The sequence below is a fragment of the Dendrobates tinctorius genome, unplaced genomic scaffold, assembly GCF_039654945.1.
Source record: "Dendrobates tinctorius isolate UK_male_01 unplaced genomic scaffold, ASM3965494v1 ptg000071l, whole genome shotgun sequence".
NCBI classification, from domain to species: Eukaryota; Metazoa; Chordata; class Amphibia; order Anura; family Dendrobatidae; genus Dendrobates; species Dendrobates tinctorius.
Window position 1 is genome coordinate 14,737,476 of NW_027361739.1, and position 22,648 is coordinate 14,760,123.

The following is a 22,648-nucleotide window of genomic DNA, read 5'->3' on the forward strand; positions in this document are numbered from 1 at the left end:
GATTTTTTTTTAATAAACTTACAAAAAATTTTGCATTCGTTTTTTTTTCAGTCAAGATGGGGCGCAGAGTGTATTTTTCTCATTAATGAACTTTTTTGAATTTACCAAATGGCTGCACTGAAACAATGAGAAATTTAAAAGGGGTCTATACTTTCTGTACCCACTGTATAGTGTTCACTCATACAAGTTTCCATATCTACATTCCCTTTCATACTGTCAGTGTTGCTCTGGAAAGACATCCTGAAATGAGTTTTGTGACCTTCCCTTTAGCAAAACATCCACGCAGTCTCATAGAAGTGACACCTTGAGTAAAAGGGTTCTTTTATTAAGTCCTTTATTAAACAGTGTATACATTACAGTGCAAATCTAAGTGCAGAAGATAATCTAGACACAATGGAGGCGGCCACCCACCCTATAATTCAGCACCATATAAGAAATTGGTGAAATTGCTGTCCTGTTATCAGGTTGGATTCTCATATCTTCCAAGCTTTCTCTGCTATGTAAAGACAATGGGTACACTTTAAACCCATATCTGAAGTTTAGGCAGCATTAATAGTAAACCTATATAGAATGGCAAAAGAAGTTCCCCCTACAACTGCTAGTCATCATGTCAAACCATGTGCCCTCTATAAAAGGTGGCTCTTTCTGCATATTGGGAGGATGGTGGGAAAAAAAAAAAAAAAAAAGTGTCCTAGTGAACCACCCCTTACCTCATAGTGATTGATGCAGAAACAGTACCCTATGGCCCTATACAACCCTGATGATCCATTGTTTGTTCTGTAGAGGTGAGGCGGCGTCTGCGTTTCTAAGACAGACTTATGCAGCAGCATAACACCCGTGGTCCTGTGTCCCCCAATGAGGTGTAGGAAAAAGATATAGATTTTATCATATCCATCTATCCTAGTTCCTGTAACTTCCATATACATCATACCAAAACCATAGATATATCCTAGCAGAAACACTTGTTTACAATAACTATATGACCCCAATAAATGGCTGTATCTATGGAACCATCTTTAGCAATTGGCTCCGTAGGCACCAGCCTGGCACAAGACATGGCAGATGGACAATATACAGTGACAGAAGGGGCTGCGATGCTCTGCATCACAAATCTATCAAATGCTGGATATAAATAAAATCTGAACATAAAAATCAGAATACATATATTTATCTTTATATAGAAAATTTCAGATATATTACTGACACGAACGTTAATGGAACCTTTCAATTAAAAAAAAACAAAAAAAAACAAACAGCATCAGCGCTGATAAAGCAGTTAAAAAGCAGCAAAATACACATTATAAAGCTTCAAATTAAAAGGATCTGTGAGGAAAAGCATTAAAGAAAATGGCTTATGGTATTGTCCAAGCAGAACTTTGGAGATGTTACCAAAAAGGCGTCTAACTGAAGTCTCTGTTAGGAAGGACACAGGGACCGATGAGTGTCCAGGTATAGAGGAGCAGACAGAACCAGCTGGATCCCATCTTCACCCATACGGCGGGCCACTTGCTTGTTATGGTGTTCAAGTCTGCATCGGGGCTGTAATTTAAGAAAACTTTTATAGATTTCACCTGCTTTTATTAAATCAAAAGAAAACCTGTACACGACTGATCATATGTAAAGTCTGGAGATCTCTTTAATAGAAGTCAAGAGTTGTGATGGAAAGCACAGATGGTCACCTATATTTCCCACAAACAAGTAGGATTTACCAATACATAGCCAAAGCCAGTGTACATTCTCTTTTATACATACAGCCTAACTCTTTTTTCATTTGGTTGAATCAAATTTTTGCAACTTTTGCCTTAATTTCCCCTCCAATAAGGGCTGACATTAGCCCCAGTTACAGGGGTAAGAAGGCCTCCTGACATACCTTGCCGAGCTCCCGCAGCTACACGGGACATGTTGAGTACAAGAAGTGTCATTGCTGTTTCCTGCACAAATTATAATATATATATATATATATATATATATATATATATATATATATATATATATATATATATATACACACACACACAGTGTTACTAGGAAGGCAGAGACTGTAATAAAACCATTTCTGCCCTTTTCATGGGAAATCCTCCTGCCTCACAACAGTACCATGCCTTAAGGCCCTTTTACATTTAGCGATGCATCAGCGATCCGACCAGCGATACGACCCGGTCAGGATCGCTGGTGCATCGCTAAATGATCGCTAGTGAGCTTTCACACAGAAAGATCTCACAGCGATGACGCAGCGCACGATACTCACCTTTCACACACAGCGATCCTGACGTCCTCCCGCCCGCCTCCAGCGTCGCTCGTCTCACACAGCAGGAAGCGCCCGACGAGAAATGGAGCCGCGCGATCAACGACAGCCAGCAGGGGAGCCGGTCGGAGGTAAGTATCAACATAGCGATATCGCTAGCAATATCGCTATAACGTCACAAAATCAGTGACATTTTAGCGATATTGCTATGTGTAAAACCCCCTTTATACAATCTCCATGCAGCTGCAGACTCAAACACATCTGTATGAAGCATATGCAGATGGCCTAGACATTTGCTCCATTCTGAGGGGGGATGTACAGACCACTGAACGGCAGACAGCAAACATAAGCATGTTCACTCCATACAATGCATATCGGACTGTATGAAACGATAACAATAGAGTGGAGGTGCCCATGCTCAAGGATAGGCATTAGTTTATAGTCTTCATGTAAACCCACTAAAGAAAAAAAAAAAAATCTAAAACATACAGCTCTGGTAAAAAATTAAGAGACCACTGCAAGGTTTGATTTTTCTCTTTATAGGTATATTTTTGAGTAAAATGTAAATTGCTTTTTTAGTCTATAAACTACTGACATGTCTTCGAATTTCCAAGCTCTAAATTTTGTATTTGTTTTCAGAAAGTGAGAAATGGTCAAAATAACAAAAACGCAGTGCTTGCAGACCTCAAATAATACTAAGAAAACAAGTTCATAATAATTTACAAACAACAATACTAATGTTTTGACTCAGGAAGAGTTCAGAAATCAATATTTTGCAATATTTTGTGGAATAACCATAATTTTTAATCACAGCTTTCATGCATCTTGGCATGCTTTCCACCAGTCTTTCACACTGCTTTTAGGTGACCTTATGCCACTCCTGGAACAAAAATTTAAGCAGTTCTTCTTTGTTTGGTGGCTTGTGACTATCCATCTTCCTCTTGATTACATTCCAGAGGTTTTCAATGGGGTTCAGGTCTGGAGATTGGGCTGACCATGACAAGGATTTGATGTGGTGATCCTTCATCCACACATTGACCTAGCTGTGTGGCATGGCGCATTGTCCTGCAGGAAAAACCAGTCCTCAGAGTTGGGGAACATTGCCTGAGCAGAAGGAATCAACTGTTTTTCCAGGATAACCTTGTATGCGGCTTGATTCATACATCCTTCACAAAGATTAACCTGCCCAAATCCAGCCTTGCTGAAGCATCCCCAGATCATCACCTATCCTCCGCCAAATTTCACAGTCGGTGCAAGACACTGTGGCTTGTACGCCTCTCCAGGTCTCTGTCTAACCATTAGACGACCAGGTGTTGGGCAAAGCTGAAGATTAGACTCAGAAAATTACCTTACTTTAGTCCTCTATGGTCCAAACCTTATGGTCTTTGGCAAACTTCAGCCTGGCTCTCCTTTGCTTTTCATTGATGAACGGCTTTTTTCTAGCTTTACACGACTTGAGCTCTACCTCTAGGAGCCTGTTACGAACTGTTCTTGCCGTGCACTTCACCACAGCTGCCATTTGCCATTACTTTTGTAGGTCACTTGATTCATCCCACGGTTGCTGAGGGACATTCGAATAAGATGATGGTCATCATGGTCAGTGGAGAGTCGTTTTCGCCCTATGCCAGTCTGTAGTGGAGAGTCATTTTCGCCCTATGCCAGTCTGTAGCTTTGTTATCCCCAATGTCTGCTGCTTGACCTTGTTGTAATGGACTGCCATCTTAGAATTTTTAAGGATGGAGGCAACATGATGCTCACTGTATCCCTCTGCAAGTAAAGCCAGAATTGAGCCCTTCTTTTTCTCTCTCAATACTTTTCATTTCAACTCCTTTGGCATGGTTAAAAGTTATTTTTTCATTCCTAATACTTTTGGGACATTACTAGCACTTGTTTTGCCATCCAGCTGGTCCTATTGCAAGAGGATTGTGAACACCACAGCAGGGTTTTTATACTTTCCTTCATTAAATAAGATTTGGTTCAGGTGATCACCTAATCAGAAGCACATTAAGTAGAATGAGGTGTACTCTGGTTGGAATTCAACTGACACTGGAATGGAATGGCTGTCATACATGTAGAGAAGATGATTTTTTATAAAACTGTGCAGTGGTCTCTTATTTTTTGCCAGAGCTGTATATTGTACACTCTACAAAGCCATTCTATGGCAAGCACATGGTGAAGACATCACCGCAACATCAATGGGCTATGTGCTAGAAAATTACAGAATTTGTGACATTAACCTAATCTGTAACCCATAGTGACAAATATACAAGGACTCACCTGAACCAGTTGGTAAGGGTCATCATTACATAGAGGGAAGCAAGGCACAGCATCAAGTGGAAGAAGGAATAACTGTACTGGACACCGTCCTTCTCATTATCTACAACACGTCGAACATCGCCGTCCTCAACATCACCATTCCCTGTGCCATCATCCAGCATAGCAGTGTCCTGGCCAGAAAGGGTCAGCTTCTTTACTTGGCTGCTGGTGGAGTTGCGAATACTGCAGAGTGCATGACCGGGCAGAGAAAATGTGGTTAAATAAAAATACTCTAAATTACACTTAGGAAACGCAGTGCGGGTAGGGAAGTGACTGCTCTGTGCATATTCCTGGACACATGTCCAATACTAGCCCACCTCTAAAAAAAAAATACTATGTGAAATACAACTACTAAAATACTGCTCACTATGAAGGAGCTAACTACTATAATACAGTTCCCATGTACAAGTATATCTATTATAATACTGCCCCCTAAGTGTAAAATATATGGTAAATACTGTAATACTGCCCCTATATAATAGAATATAACTACTATAATACTGCCCCTATGTACAAGAATATAACTACTACTAGATTATGGCCCGATGCTATCGCATCGGGAGGATGCGATAGCATCACACCTCTTGCCATGTTAACCCTCAACACACACACTCCTCTCACCTTTCACCATCTCCACTCACTCTTTCACTCCACATACGACCCCTTCTCTCACTCCGTCTCTCATACTCACGCCGTCATCGCCGCTGCTCCACGATCCCCGACATCTTCTTCCGCCGGCGCCATCCTGGATCCACACGTTGTCCACACCGGCGACATGTTCTTGCGGCGACGCCATCTTGAGTATCGTGAAATCCCGCGATAGTCAAGATGGTGTCGCCGGAAGAACATGTCGCCGGCGTGGACGACGTCGGGATCCAAAATGGCGTCGACGAAATCTCGCGAGTTTTCGCCGACGCCATTTTGGATCCCGACGTCGTCCTCGCCGGCGACATGTTCTTGCGGCGACGCCATCTTGACTATCGCGGGATTTCGCCGATCCAAAATGGCGTCGCCGCAAGAACATGTCGCCGGCGTGGAGGACGTCTGGATCCAGGATGGCGCCGGCGGAAGATGATGTCGGGGATCGTGGATCAGCGGCGATGACGGCGTGAGTATGAGAGACGGAGTGAGAGAAAGGGTCGTATGTGGAGTGAAAGAGTGAGTGGACGTGAGTGGAGATGGTGAAAGGTGAGTGAAGTGTGTGTGTGTTGAGGGTTAACATGGAAAGAGGTGTGCGGTGACGTCACCGTTTACAACTGGACGGAAGTTGTTACAACCGGAAGTTGCTTAGGGCATTTATTATAGATAATACTGCATTCTCCAAGCAGCGGCTGCAGTGCAAATATGAACTCAGGCAAAAGTTCTCTTATGTTATGAATAAAACATCGGTGCAATGAGCCTGAATATGTGACATGTACACCGCGGCTTGTTCCCACCTGGAATAAAGAAGACACAGCACAAACATGATGAGACCGATGATGCTCTGTGTGTCCCACCATTGTAGGGACCTGGGCGTCTCAGGGGTGGGAGTCAGCGGCAAGGACGATACATTGACGGGGCTCAGTGTTGGAGAGGTGATCTTGTTCAGGAGGCTTATCAGGCTTGGGTTACAAGTACGATCTGGGGGGAGCAAGCATTAGAATTAAGTAACATTCAATTACAATCACTCCTCATGTACAAATATAAAATAAGAAAGGAGAAAATACCATGATGCTTTACCCCAAAAATTAACCTGTCTGACAAATGTCTGTATTGATCAGAGGGAACGTCATGACTTTTAGAAAATCACTTCATGACCATTAAAGGGGTTATTCATCTTCATGGACATTTATTTTTTTTGTAACTTGTACAGACTGTTTCCTTGAGCATTCAACTTTGATGTGGCCTTTGAGCATAAATCAGCAGATAAAGTTCAGAAAATGACAAATAGAAATGTTACATCTTCCTGTCAGACCGTCATAATGGGCTGACTGATGGATTCTCAGTTAACTCCTTCTGCAGCAAAATCGAAAGTAATGAACTGGAATATAAGTTGGAATGCATGCAACATGTAGGTGCATGTTCACACTGGTCACTAAACAGACAAAACCTAAGATAAAAACAAAATACGCAAACACCCAGCAGTAAGTTGCAATAGTGGACGAAAATACGGTAATATAGGGTACTTACTGTATTTTTATTTTTTTATCAAAACAAAGTAAAAGCCATCCCATCTCGTCAAGGTGACCCTACTCGGGACGGTCCTAACCTATAGTACTATAACCTTACCATATGTTGTTTATATAGCTCCCCGTGGCTGGGTGTCCAATAGTAGGGCCTCTGTACTCCTCGGCCCTTACTTACATTTATGTCATTTGACATATGGTAAGGTTTTAATACTAGAGGTTATTACTGTCCCTAATAGGGTCACCTTGACATGGTAGGATGGTTTTTACTTTTTTTTAAATGCAAAAATATGTTTGTAATTAGGGATAAAAACTAAGAAAAAAAAAAGTATCAAAAATGTGGACAACAGTTTTAAGAGATGAAGAGATTACATGGATAAAAAAACACAAACTTTTTAATACCAAATTTATTGTCTGCGTTTCAGAAACTACAGTATGTCCCCATGACGGCCCCATTTCCAGTGTTGTCATAGGGCCATTGTGTGGATTTAAATCTATGTGAAATCAAAAATAGGACCAGCTCCTACAACGAGAGAAACAATGTCCCTAAGATAATCCTATAAACTACTGGATCCGGCAAAGAATTGCACTCACCTGGCTCGTTGGACATTGCGGACCAGGTCAGGTACAAGGTATACAATGTAATCATGGAGGACTGAAGGAGGCCTGATCGTGGCTGATATTCCTGCAATGTGAAGAAAGAATACTTGTGTTCAGGAACATGTCCACATAGTAAGAGGGCAGAGACTTCATCACGGTTAGGTATGAAGGCAACGATGTTGTAGTGATCCAAATCCTGTACACCGGATCAGTCATACAAGAAAACCTAATAACATGTAGCCCAGAGCATTACAATGTATCCTTGTTTCCTTCCCATAGGGCATCCTGGTACCATCCTTTCGCCAGTTTAAGTGAAGCAGACGCATCTGTTCGTCCACACAATGTAATTCATGGATCCCCAACCTGTAGCTCACGAGCCACACGTGACTCCCGATCTCATGAAGCTTCAGGTCTAGCAAAGAACTATGAAGAGCGCATCTCAAAATGGTGAATTTTTTGAGTAGCTTGGCACAGAAGAGCAGATCTGGATGCATATATACTGGTCTTAGGGGTTGAGAGATAATTTACAGATGTGTGCTGGAGACAGGATGATACTACCGGTTAGAGGAGGTGCTTGCGGCTGGATACGACAGAATGGTGGGAGAATACTGAAGGGGGGGGGGAAATTGTGGGAACCCTTGGATCTTGGTATACTGCTTCTGTGGAAAAGCTTTGGCTGTCATACCCATAACAGAGGCTCTGGTTGCCACTAATGTGAGAGAGTGTTGGAGCCGGATGTGGCAAGCGACCATCTCTCAAAGCTGAACATGGCTCACGACCCTCTCTCAGAGCTAGATGTGGCTCTCAAGGTCAGAAAGGTTGGGGACCACTGATGCAATTCAACAGATCAGAACACGTTCCATGATCCGGTTCTGATGCTCATGGGCACACTGTGGCCACTGAGACTCAGTTTGCTATCCATTATAATTGGCCCCTTTATCACAATCACTTAGATTCTTAAAATTAGTTTTTTTTTTTTGTTTTTTTAAAGTCACAGTAAAATGATTTTACCCAACCAGAAAATCCTATGCAGCCAAAATGGGACATAGCGGAAGAGCTTCCTACATAAAAACGAAGCCAGTTCAACTCTCCTGTACCACCTCGTGCTTCTCATCAAGCGCTATTGTCTGCTAGAAGAGCCCAGTCTTACAAGACAAATCCCGTACCTGTACCCTAGGAAGAATGGAGATGACGGATACTATGAGACACAAGATCATGTTGAAACTGATAAAGAACTTGTTTTCAGTGCAGCCATTGGGTATGGTGTAGAAGACATAGAAGAGGACAACAGTGGTGAGGGACAAGATGTAGAGCAGGCTGGTCACCGTCAGAAGCACTGGAGGAGACAAAACAATGGCAATAGTTAGATCAGGACCAGCCATACAAATGTCACACAGTCCAAGATTGAGAAGGGTCTCCTTACCTGCATACCAGCATTTGGAATTGCCTTCCTCCATGCGCTCCACCCACGACTCATTCACAGAATGGGCAAAGTCAACAAGCAGAACTAACTGGATGACGATGAAGCTGGCGGCCCCCAAAGCCCCGATCCAGAACCATGCTGAAATAACAGTAAGGAACACCAATGATGATCCCACTATATGATATACTAACAGCTTAGCTGCAGCTGTACAGCTGAATGTGCCTAAATATTCCTGTGCGGCTCATTTCAAATTTTTTTACCATATCCAGGTTCCTCGCATCATGTTCTCACATGCTTTTGCATTTAATAGCCCTCTGTGTCTGTATTGATAGATATTTACGGTAGACTGTTAACTGGTTCATGCAGCAACAGGAACACCCGATTCTTACACTAGGGAAGGTCCAAACCATAAAAGCAATTGTTACCATCTACCTTTCGTGTCTCCCCTTTTCCCTTATAGATTGTAACCTTGCGAGCAGGGCCCTCATTCCTACTGGTATCTGTTTTAATCTATGTGTTTACAGCATAGCTATGTCTGTTGTCTGTACAAGTCCCCTCTATAATGTAAAGTGCTGCAGAATATGTTGGCACTATAGAAATAAAATTATTATTATTATTATTATTAAGGAAGTGACATTACGCGGTAACAGAGGAATGTACCGAGTCATACAGGAGTGACTGCACTACTGCGTGATGCCAAACACAGGTCACATGGCACCAATGTGCATGACATGTATGCATCAATTTGTCCATTGATATACACCAAAAAAACTGCCAGGTCATATAACTAGTGAGCTTTTTCTCCTGAAACAGCACAAATTTTGTCCGCAGGCTGTGAATCGAAAAACAAAAAAGCAGACCCCTAATTTTAGTCAGTAGCTTTAGCGCAATGGAATATGTACGCTTGGTTCACCTAGCTTTAATGGGTCTGTTCACCTTTGAGCAAAATTTTACAATATGCAATTTATATAAAAGACTTACAAGACAATTTGTTCGGAAAACGAGTTACTTCCTGTATTGTACACCAGAGCTGCACTCACTATTCTGCTGGTGGAGTCACTATGTACACTAGGGTGACCGGATCTCATATGGGGGGGAAAAAAAATGTCAGAATCTTGTTCGTCTGGACCCCACAAAACGATTCCCCTTTCCAGATATTGAGATAGCCAAAATTTGAGCTCGATCAAACGACGTTAACCCGTGCCGCTCGTCGCTCAAAGTTTTAAAAAATCCAAATTGAGGTATTTTAAGATTTAGGTATTTTGCATAGTCTGTTAGACTATAAAGAATGTGACAACATTGCAGAAATAGCCCTGACCAAATTTTCGAACCATTTGTGGTATTTGAATGCAGAGTTGGTGGGATTATCGTTTTTTGATCCCACCATTACAGACAATGAAAAGTTGTTAATGGCTAATAAATTGCTCAGTAGCACAGATGAACCATCAGAGCACGCTAACCTACATGAGTTGATAATTTTACATAGTTATCTAATCTATTCTAGAGCTTTTGTTAAAGTAGTTTTTGAAACGTCAGAATATAATGCTCGGCATTTGCTTACAACTTGCAGGACATATTGCTTTTGTTCTTCATCTTAAGTCAGAAGGTCGTTAAAGTCGGTTACTTCCTACCTCTTAATTTTTCTTTCCTAACTTTTGGATTTACAACCCTAGCGTGCTCTGATGGTCTTCCCACTTTCACCAACGTGACGTTCCACACCCCCTTGGGGATAAGTAATGTCACAGTTTTATACAGACACCCACTGTCCACCACACGGGTAGTGAGAGGTGACCTATGCGACCACCGGTGTGGCATCTTTCACAAGCACCAGTGAAACAGAGCCTTGCCAGTCTGGTAGGACTGCCACCAGTTCCTCATTAGATATAAACCAAGTCCTCTAACATGATTATATTGAGCCGGAAACCAGCCACAGTAAACGATAATAAACAGAGAACTCTTAGGCTATGTGCACACAGTGCGGATTCTGCTGCGTTTCCGCAGCGGTTTTGGCCCTGCGGAAACGCAGCGGTTCCGCAGACCAAGTACAGTACAATGAAACCCTATGGGTTTTCAAAAACGCTGTGCTGACGGTGCGGTTTTCTCCGGTTTACAAACCGCAGCATGTCAATTGTTTGGGCGGTTTCACACCTTTAACATAGTAGATGTGTGAAACCGCAGGTCACTTTACCTGCGGTTCCGCGCGGAAAAAAACGCAAGTGAATCTGCAGCGTGTGCACATAGCCTTAGAAGAGAGCAAGAGCCACAGCCTCGCAACAGCAATGCTAGAACGGGTTGAGACCCCATCAAGTGTTTAGCCAGTTCCCGAGATCTAGAAAATGCAACCGGCATACAGCTTAGGCCTCTTTCACACTTCAGTTTTTTGCATCAGTTCAAAGCAGCTTGGGCTCATAGAAGGGGTTTGTCCTGCCAGAAAGGCCTTGGTATCAGCTAGGCTGCTGGAGGTGTGAACTTTCCACTTGGGAACTTTTGAAGCTGGAACACCTGCTGAACTATGAAGGAGGTCTACAAACTCAAACTGTATATGATACAGTCAATTGGCATGAAGTTATTCCCCCCAATTTTTTCACACTGCCTTTGTCTGATGTTACAGGGACACTTGAAAATCACCAGTGCAAAAGTCATGCAAAAATTGGAGAAGTAGGAAATGCTGTGAGATTTCAGCTTTTTTGAAAGCAGCTCTTAAGTATATTGCAGGCTGTAACATTAGTAAATGTACTGCATTCCCGGATGTCAATACCCATAGACATTTAATACGCTACTAAAGAAAACAGAGTGCACGCTCCTAATTCATAATGGCTACGGCGGATGAGGAGGTCGGCACATTTACCTCTTGTGAAAGCTCCTTCAGGAATGTAGAAAGCGCCCACCATAATCCCCACAATGGCCAATATCTTAAAGAACCAAAACCTATAGGAAAGAAAAGAAAAAAAGTAAGCTGTGTATAGTAGAGGCTAAAGAGTGTCCTTCTAGCATGTGCACAGCTCTCCTGATATTCAGGAATGTAGTCGCATGTCCATCATGTGTATCTATGTATGGGTGGACACATTACATGTAGAGAAGGAAAATGGACTCGTTTTGCCCGGAAGAAGCTTTTGCCCTGTATTTTTAAATTATTTTAGCCCTTGGAATTGTTTTTATAATTTTGAGCCAATAAAAATACTTTGTTTTATTTAAATTGTTTGGGATCGCTTCTTGTCAAGTGGGGTTGCTCCCCATCTGACTTAGGAGATTGACGGATTTTGAAGTGCCGCATATTTACTGTTTTTTGGACTTAAGAGATTGATTTGTACAGAAGGACTATAACCTTTTTTGTTTTGCTTCTTGGCTTTTAGCAACCATAACCATTTTAGATTTTTCACTCATATGATTTGGGGCTTTGTTTTTTTGCGAGACAAATAATATTTTTGGATGTTGTTTGAGAGATAGAGATCTAGATATACATACACTTCATCCTCTAAGATATCATTTGAAAACCTTTAAGGGTAGGACACAACACCTATGCCATCACAGTTCCATGTCAGGGCAAAAGTTACTTTATTATATCCACTGAACTTTACCCCCAAACAATTCCACGTTACCCATTGTGTATAGCAGCTCGGGGGTCTTTGCTCGTCTTTACTCCGATCATCAGCAAGGAGAAGACCAGGAAGAACATGGACATGGCAAAGCTGACCCGGTAGACGGCCTTGTATCCAACCAGTACATTGCAGTTCACGATTCCTTTCAGGTGGGGGAGCGCAGTGTCAAATCCTCCTTCACAAAACCCTGGGATCTGCGGAGCACAGAATATTAGCAGGTCTGGCAGGCTGTGTCTACAGGTGCCCATATAGGAGGTCCTGTACGCCAACATCCTACAGTCACAACCCTAGCAATAAGAATATCATTTAGAATATTTCTTTTTGTTCCATTTCTGGGAAATCTGGGTGATAAATATGCCACCATTGCAGACTTATGCCGGGATCACACATGAGAGAAACTCGGCCGAGTCTCGTATGTTAATACCTGGCACGACCGCCGGCACTCGGATTGACGCGTGCGGCCGCATAGTAATACATGGAGCCGCATGCTCCGTTCCCGAGTGCCGGCGGCAGTGCCAGGTATTAACTTGCGAGACTCGGCTGTGTTTCTCGCATGTGTGATCCCGGTCTTTACCTGGACTTTCCTGATTTGCAAGGGTTTTATTTTAAGGAATGAGAAGCAGAAAGTTTCACAAATAGGAATGGTTACAATAGTGGACATAGAAACCAGTTCGACCGCTACAGAAACAAGTCTTGTGTTTTTCCCTCATAGACGTGACTAGAAAACAATCAAATCATTTCCTAAAACACCAATAAAATCTTTATAGAGCTAAATACCCTGACAACTTTCCTGGGTAAAATATTAACCCCCCCCCGACTTGACACCTCTGGTGTGTATAGTAAGAGTTAGCTCCACTTTGTCATCATGTACACTGCAGGGACGCCATCTGTATACATTCATGTCCTAATGTGCATATTGGCATGCCATCAAAGGGAATCTGTCACTAAGTATTTGCTCCCTCATCTGAGAGCAGCATGATGTAGGGCCAGAGACCCCAATTCCCGCAATATGTCACTGATTGAGCTGCTTGCTGTCATTTTGATACAATCACTGTTTTCTCTGCTGATGTATCACTTCTCTGAATGCTGAGCTGCATATAACCCTGCCCACACCACTGATTGGCAGCTTTCTGTGTACACTGTGCATAGGCAGAAAGCTGCCAAGCAGTGGTGGGGGAGGAGTTATACAAAGCTCACAAATAACGAATGGCAGCAGGTTTAGTCTCCTGAAAAATAAATTGATTTTATCAACATATTTTGGATGGTGAAAGTTTGCCTGTGGACCATTTGCCTTTGTTACAGTAGAATAAGGCAATGCTGTCACAAACACTCTGGAAACAGAAATGCATGATGGGACAGGACAGCCCGCTTGTCCTGACGGACAACGGCAGGAGGTTCAGCTAGTGGGTTGTGACTTTATGGCAGTCCAGCATTAGACAGAGAAAGTGCCCAGAGACTAATATTAGAGGATGCAGGAAGTGTGAGCTTCCTTCCATCGTGCAGGATGACTTATTAATACATGGCCATTTACATGCACAATATGGGCTGCACTCCATCAATGTTGTGCGTTCTGTGCAGCTCAGCACAAATTACTGCTATGGATTTTACCAGCAGTTTCCCAACTCAACCACTGGCCAGGAGTGGAGCCTTTTCTAGAAGATAGCAGCCATGATCGGAGAATCCCATGGATCCCCTTGAGGCGGTAGAATATATAAAGATCAAGCAAAGTGGATGCGATTTCATGAAAACTCGGGCAAATGTTTGATTTACGATACCGTTCAACTGCGTTTTTCATGCATTTGTTCCCATATAAACTTGCCTGGAAAAAAAAAAAAAAAATTGTGTTTTTGGGAACACAATCAGTGTTTTTGTACTGAATAAAAATGTATTAAAAGTAAAAGAAAATCAAATCTGCATAAAAAAAAAAAAAAAAGTCACTGACAGAAGACGTATGGATTTAACAGACATCTGAATGAAATGATAATTTGGGGGGTTGGTTTAAAAAGGCTGGTGTAGTACACACCAGTCTTAAATGATGGGAGTAGTGGGGCAAGATGTGCACGCCAGAAAATCCCAGGATTGCAATGTGCGTTCATGTAATCTAGTCTTGGTACCGTAGCGCCCTACAATAACCCAACAATTGGAAGCACTGCACAATCCACCTTATCTTCTCTGATACATCGTAGCAAACTACCAGGACAGAAGAGAGATGTCGGTCTTCTGTAATCAGCATTTAATGTGTTACACCAATTAGTTCCTAGCACCAGGGCTGGACCTGAAATCTAGCTCCGCCAATCTAATGCAACCTGGCCGAGAACTCAGTCTGAGCATCTGCCGCCCAAGGCAATGACAGTGCGAGATTTCCAATAAAGGATGCAGGTTATTGAAAGAGCAGCAACCTGTCATTCACAGACGGGAGGGGCTGAAGATCAGACACAGGGAGGACAAGACCCAGTGCACGGACCGGCCCCTGTGCACCAAAATCTAATTAGCATAGCACAAAGCAGATTTCTTCATCAAAAGTGTCAATTTAATCTGTTTTACGGCACCATTACATTACAAAATTGTGCCGACAGGTTCTCAAATTCCAAACGTGAGAAGAACTGAGTCTGTTCAAAGTTTGAGTCCCACAATGACTATCAGCAAGCAGAGAAATTCAGAAGCGTGAACAAAAGCCTTCAGATGTGATGCGTCCAGGATGACATGTCAGTAACAGCACCTGGCACAATATATCTATTACGTTTGTAATGGCGGGCATCATAAAACCCTGGTAGCCCCTTAGACATCACAGACAATCGCAGTAAGAGGTTCATCATGGCACAGATATGTAGACTGCTGGGTACTACCCAGTAGTCAGGTGGCATCACTGCAGATTACAGGTGACAACGCTCATCACATCGCATTCTTCTACTCCTCTATACCCAGGTTCTAGACGATGCCCGATGGAGCCTCACCAACAATGACATAAGGCCAGTATCCCTCTACCTGTGGCTCAATAGCTGTTTTAAAACTACAATTCCCAGCATGTCCTGAGTGCATGATCTGTCAGTAATGCTAGGAGTGGTAGCGCTATTGCTATTGGAGAACTGCAGGCTGAACGCTGACATTACACACTAGGTTCAATGGTAATATTTCATGGTTTGCATGCAGACCGTTAGCGTCCTCACCCGATCTATTAGTCATATATGAGGTTCTAAGTTTGGGTCAGGAAACCCACAGTTAGTCCATGAAATATAGTGGTTTGAACCCAACCTTAGGGAAGCACCAAAGTGACACTTCAGGCAAAGTTCCCAAGGGAAATTCCAACAAACTTTCCCCTCTCAGGGGTCAGTTCTCATAACAATTAGTTCCTTCCCAGCATACACCCTATAGTCCACAGATTCTTAAAACACTGAATGTGGGATAAGAAGCTACAAGACTAAAAAAAATCTTACCTCTATACACAGATTGATCCAACAATAAAGCAGAGCAGCCATGGCTGCCTCATACAAATACCAGCCTGTGCCACAGATATCATCCTTGTGGTGTCACCACAATAGGCAGCAGCTGACAGGGGACATTCCATTAGCCTAGACAATACATTATCAAGTGTGGAAATAAATAGCTAGAAGGGATCAGTCGTGCTGGAACCTAGGAGAATCCCTGCAGTAAGTATAATAAAGAAGCCCTCCCATGAACTTTTTTCTCTAAACCTGTGTATATGTGCATGTACAGTACTGTCATTGTGTTGATACTCATCTACTGCAGACTTCTCCGGGATCCAGGTTCGCTATGCTCCTCTTCTCAGTGACGTCACTGCTCTCTGGAAGTCTCTTTTCTGGCCTCATGCTGAAGCTCCATAGGCTTACATTGTAAAAGCCACTTCTGGCTACATAGAGCTTAACGTGACTCAGTCTGAAGAGCGAAGACGTCATGGAGAAGTGAAGCAGAACGGCGCTGGGACCCAATGAAGATCTCTGATCAAATTATTAAACAACACGCAAACAAGTACTTGGATAAGAATACATTAATTAACCAGAGCTAGCATGGGTTTGTAGCAAACAAGTCATGTGAGACTAATCTATGCTCATTCTATGATGAAATCGCTGACTGTGTGGATCAGGGAAATGCGGCAGATACAGTACAAAATGCTTTGCTGAGGTCAAAATATAAAGTCTCTCATACTATTCTTATTTTAAAAAAATGACCAAGTATGGGATTGACAAGGCTACGGTTAGGTGGATTCATAACTGGTTCAGTGATCGTTCTCAAAGCGTGGTAATAAATGGTTGCACATCCAATTGGAAGAGTGTTTCAAGTGTGGTATCACAAGGGTCTGTCCTGGCTCCAGTGTTCAACATTTTCACAAATGATCTCGATAAGGGAACTGAAGATAAACTAATCAAATTTGCAGATAATGCAAAGCTAGGAGGGATAACTCCCTAGAGAAGACAGAGAAAGGATTCAGAAGGATGTAGATAAGCTTGAACAATGGCCAACAACTAATAGAATGGTATTTAACGGGGAGAAATGTAAAATTCTACATCGGGGCAAGAAATATGAAATTACATCTATAGAATGGGAGAAATAGAACTAAGCAACAGCATGTGTGAAAAAGACTTGGGTATACTAATAGATCATTGACTGAACATGAGTCAACAGTGTTATGCAGCAGCAAAAAAGGCAAATAGTTCTAGGATGTTTAAAGAGAAACATAGAGTCAAGATCACATGAAGTAATTATCCCCCTCTACTCCTACTTTGTCAGGTGTTATCAGGAATACTGTGTCCAGTTCTGGGCACTACATTTTGAAAAACTGGAGCAAGTTCAGAGAAGAGCTACCAGGATGGTGAGCAGTCTGTAAAGTATGTCCTAGAAACAGTTAAAGGATCTGGGAATATTTAGCTTGCAAAAAAGAAGGCCGAGAGGAGACTTATTTGCCATCTACAAATATCTGAAGGGATGTTACAGCGTAGAGGAATCATCTCATTTGCACAAGGAAACACGAGAAGCAATGGAATCAAACTGAAAGGGAGAAGATACAGATTAGATATTAGAAAAACATTGTTGACAGCGAGGGTGATCAATGAGTGGAACAGGCTGCCACGGGAGGTGGTGAGTTCTCCTTCAACAAAAGTCTTCAAACAGAGGCTGGACAGACATCTGTCTGAGATGGGGGTTGGACACGATGACCCTGGAGGTCCCTTCCAGCTCTTAGCATTCTATGATTAATACACTGACAGTACACTACATGCACAGGTTTAGAAGAAAAAAAAAAAAGTTCATAGAAGGGCTTCTTTAAAACCGATTTTATGCTCTCCTTTTGCAGGCATAGATACTAGTTTATATTTTTTACTCAGAGACTGTCCACTCCATTATCAGATCACTGTGACTGCATTAGGATCTTTTGGTAAGTGTCATCGTGCAGGTACACTTTACTGATACAGGCAAATGGATGCCATAGAGGTGAAGAAGTACCATGCACAGGCCCCTTCTCCCCAAGCTGATGTGTTTGCACTTCCCCGTCATTACACACACCACCCCTGTTATTAGCGGTAGAGCCCATGCATACATAAACACTTACTCCACTCAGCTTGTCCGATATTCCTGGACTCAGCATTATAATGCAAAGCACCGTCCCCAGAAACATGAGGAACGCATACAGGAGACGGGTCACGGTAGAGTTTCCGGAGCTGGGGCAGCAGCGACATAGTACACACGTGGCACCACTGCACAGGCACGGAATCTGAAAAGAAATATAAGGATTAATGGGGTCAGAGCGATCAGCTGATGCTTACATGAGAGTACAGGAGACAAGATTAGATGCAGAATATAAGTCACATGAGAACGCAAGATGCAGAAAAGATGCCCTCGCCTCCACATCACCCATCGCAAGGCTCCTGACCACCAGTCAAATTCTGCAAGATTGAGCCCACCTACTCACTGCCATTTATTAAAGGGATTTGTCACCTTGCATCTAGTGTAAGGGCCCCGTCACACATAGCGACTCACAGGGATTCCAGACAACGATATCAACGTGTCAGGATCGCTGGCGAGTCGCTACATGATCGTTGGTGAGCTGTCAAACAGACAGCTTCACCAGCGATCAGGACCAGCGACGCCGAGCGTCACTTAGAAACCCGATGTGTACCTTAATTACTAGCTCCCTGCATCAGCGCACCGGTAACTAAAGTATACAGAGGGTTTCTAAGCACAGAGCCGTGCTTAGAAACCTTGCGTCTACCTTAGTTACCAGCTGATCGCTGGTCTCTCGCCTGTCACACGCAGCGATGCGTGCTGGCCAGCAGGAGACCAGCGACCAAAAAAAGTCCCTTAGAAACCCGATGTGTACCTTAGTTACCAGCTCCCTGCATCAGCACGCTGGTAAGTAAAGTACACAGCGACGCCGCGCGCTCGGCGTCGCTGGTGCTGATCGCTGGTGAAGCTGCCTGTTTGACAGCTCACCAGCGATCATGTAGCAACTCACCAGCGATCCTGACGCATTGATATCGCTGTCGGGATCGCTGGTGAGTCGCTATGTGTGACGGGGCCCTAACACTTCAACCCCCTGTGGGGCAAATAAAGCTTGAGACCAGTCAGTGCTTACGGAGTGACACCAAGTAATCAGATGAGGTGCCATCACTAACTTGCAAAACTATTTACTAGTAAGTTTCCCCATTAGTGTATTGCAGCCTATTTAAAAGGGGGCAGCGATCAGCTGCAGAAAGCTATGTCACACAGATAGCACATTACCCAAAGATGCTGCTGTCAAAGGACTGGGGGTGAGCATAGCAACTATTGTTCAGGACACTTAGGTGGTCTGGATACACCTAGCTGACACTTGAGTCTTCATTTCCATAAGCAACTGGAGATTCTCTAGGCCCTTGTTATACGTTATGGGGTGCTATAATTGGGTGAATAACAGAATTAGCGCAAATCGTCTTGCAGGACACGGCCATCACCTGTGACCGCAGGACAGGAGCCCGGAGTGCCACCCCATACCTCCTGTCATCTGCAGCTCTTCCTTTGATTAGACAGCTTGGTGCGACATCACATGGGTGTCAGGCCGGTTAATCAAAAGAAGAGTGGGGGATGCTGGGAGGAACGAATCAGTTCTCAGGGCTCCTGTCCTGCGTTCACAGAAGGGCTGATGGAGCAGGTTCTGCCAGTCGATTCACTCCAACTCTAATTAACATAGCTAGAATGACCACAAATGGTGGCAGAATAAGATTTAAAGGGGCTTTCTAACAGCCATCACTGGGTTAATGTGGTAAAATCAGAGAGTACTAAACCTTCCGCTGTTTCAGCATCAGTTCCCGGCCTCTAGCAGTGACAACTACAAAGCACACCACCACTGCAGCCAATCACTCAGCACGCTGTAATCGTAATGGAACTGAACCAGGGGAGGGGGAGGACCATCTGATTTTATTATTTTTAAACCAGTGCCTGTTAAACTCTGTTATCCTGCTGTTAGGCCTGGCATAACATGAACGTATGCCTACATGTACCCAGGACTATCCCCCTACCAAGGGAATAAATGGATTTTACTGCACAGAATAGAGTGGTCTACAGTTGTAACTGAACTACAACTCCCAGCATGCACTGTCAAACATTACATCTACATGGAAAATGGTTTTAGCAACAGAGCAGAAAGGATTCTTTACTGTAAGAGCAGAAACACTTAGGAACTCTATCCCCCAGGGAGCCCCCAAATACAAAGACTACACACCACCCCCTCTACAGGGAGGATGCCCACCTGCTGAGCCCCACCAGTGGTCACAGACTCACCAGCTGCTACAGAACTACCCCCCCCAGCTGGTGGGTGGTGAAGCAACAGCGCACTATGGAAAAAGCCGCTGACAACTCCCACAGTCACTGACAACAGTCTCCTTACCCAGCTGGCGATAGAGCAGATGCCCAGGACGCCCCCCATGGTACAATCAGCGGTTCCGGCGACCACAAACCCTTTGTTTACACGAGAACAGCACCGCCCGTCTCCTTCGCCTTCACACACAGTCACTGCGCCTCTCTGCGTAATGACGTACCACCTCACCCGCAGAACTCCTCCCACAATCTTACAGGATGAGCGCATGCGCACTGCACTGCAGTCTGTGAGACGCGACAAGGGGAATTTTTAAGGCGGCAACCTTTCTGTAATGCGCATGCGCATTTCTTTGCCTTTATTATAGGGTTTGGGGGCTTATTGTGACGGAGACACTGAAATATTGTTACTCTACTCTATTACTGCTAAATAGAACCTACACCTAAAGACTTTCCTGTTTTTGGTGTGGAATTAGAATGCAAGCTATTGTTCTTTTTTTTATAACCATTGCAGATTAAAAAAGGACTAAAAAAAGAGCCATGTTATAAAATATATGTAAAAAAACTGAAGAGATCAAATACTAACATATCGGGTTTATGCGCACATTCAGACGGGGGCGTATATCATATAGTCAGTGTACCGACGGCCCCCAATGCCCAGGCTGAGCGGGGGTCTCCCGACCTGTAATTACAGCCTTATATGGGTCAATGAGCTGTGAGTTCAGGACAGGAGACCCCCACCCAGTCCGGGCAACGGGGACCGTCTACTGATACACGCCCATGTGAACCCAGCCTAACTATGAACAAATAATGACGGGACGGGCAAGAATTCCCAAACTATTCCTATATTACTGCCCACTCCAATAGAAAGTGCGTGAGGATCACGGAAAAAAGGGGGAGACCTTCATGAACCCCCCGGAAAAGCCTGGAAATCTCCTGGGCCCTGCTAAAAAAAAAACCTCCAAAAATCTAGCGATTTCTTGTGCCCCGACATCACATGGATGTCCCCCGACACCCAAATACATTTCCCAGCCACAAATGTGACTCACCATCCATAAATTCCCGGACAGTCCGTAATCATTGGGGTCCATCCGTCAGCGTCCATGCTTTCTGTGAAGAAGAGTGTGCAGATCATTGTGATCCTAATCATTTTCCGGTTCAATGAATACACAGAAGAAGAAGTCTCCAGGCTCCTCTCCTCTTCTCGTCCGACTACATGCACAACCGACCCCATTCCCTCACATCTCCTCCAGTCTCTCTCTCCAGTCGTCACAACTCACCTAACTACAATCTTTAATCTCTCCCTCTCCTCTGGCATTTTTCCCTCCTCCTTCAAACACTCTATCATTACTCCATTACTAAAGAAACCCACCCTCGACCCATCCTGCACAAACAACTACAGACCAGTCTCCAATCTCCCCTTCATCTCTAAACTCTTGGAGCGCCTGATATACCTCCGCCTTACCCGTTACCTCTCCACTCACTCCCTCCTAGACCCTTCACAGTCCGGTTTCCGTCCCCTACATTCGACAGAAACTGCACTTATCAAAGTGACCAATGACCTTCTGACAGCAAAACGTAATGGTGACCACTCTCTGCTCATTCTTCTCGACCTTTCTGCAGCTTTCGACACTGTTGACCACCCTCTCCTACTATCTAGGCTCCAGTCACTAGGCATTAAGGACACTGCTCTTTCCTGGTTCTCCTCCTATCTTTCCGACCGCTCCTTCAGTGTTCTGTTTTCTGGCTCCACTTCACCTCCTCTTCCTCTCACTGTTGGGGTACCTCAGGGCTCAGTCCTTGGCCCCCTTCTCTTCTCTCTCTACACGGCCCCAATTGGACAGACCATCAGCAGATTTGGCTTTCAGTACCATCTTTATGCTGATGACACACAACTATACACATCATCCCCTGACCTTACGTCCGCTGTACTACAGAACGCCACTGACTGTCTGTCTGCAGTCTCCAACATCATGTCTGCCAGAGGTGTATCTAGGTTTTCTGGCACCCGGGGCAAGAATTCGGTTCGGCGCCCCCCCCCCAGCACAAATGCAATTTGCACACTTAGTCATGTACCGACGAGCTGCTCTCCCTATTGCTCTCAATGTTCAGTGAAAAACTGAAAGCAGGAAGAGAAGCTCGTTGTCACAGGACCATAAGTATGAAAGTCATATATGACTGAAGTGTACATGTGATGACTACTGGAACTTGCAGAGCTGAGTCCTGACATTGCAGCTTCTGAACTCTCACAGGAATGCCCTGCACACTTTTAGGATTCTCCCTTGCCAATATAAAGTCATGTCAGCACAGCGATGTGATTTATATACTTCTGGCCACATTCCGACTAGACGTGCCCGGCCTCGCTTCGTTCATTTTCATTGAGTGAGGCCACACATGTCTAGTCAGCATGTGACCGCATGTATGTAAATTACCGGCATGAGAGAATCCTGACAGCGTTCAGTGAGCACTGAGAGAATTCAGAAGTCTGCAGTCACTTAGA

General features: G+C 43.9%; 1 protein-coding gene across 1 annotated transcript; it reads right to left on the reverse strand.

Annotated features, from left to right (window-relative positions):
* Positions 1-304: 304 nt before the first annotated feature.
* SERINC3 (serine incorporator 3) lies at positions 305-20,435 on the reverse strand. Its single transcript, XM_073582429.1, has 10 exons — positions 20,222-20,435; positions 17,912-18,073; positions 12,349-12,542; positions 11,598-11,677; positions 8,750-8,887; positions 8,493-8,662; positions 7,321-7,411; positions 5,998-6,181; positions 4,523-4,744; positions 305-1,539 (listed from the first exon to the last, which is right to left on the reverse strand). Exons 1-10 carry the CDS (start codon positions 20,417-20,419, stop codon positions 1,401-1,403), a joined length of 1,578 nt encoding a protein of 525 aa, XP_073438530.1. The 5' UTR covers positions 20,420-20,435; the 3' UTR covers positions 305-1,400.
* Positions 20,436-22,648: the final 2,213 nt, after the last annotated feature.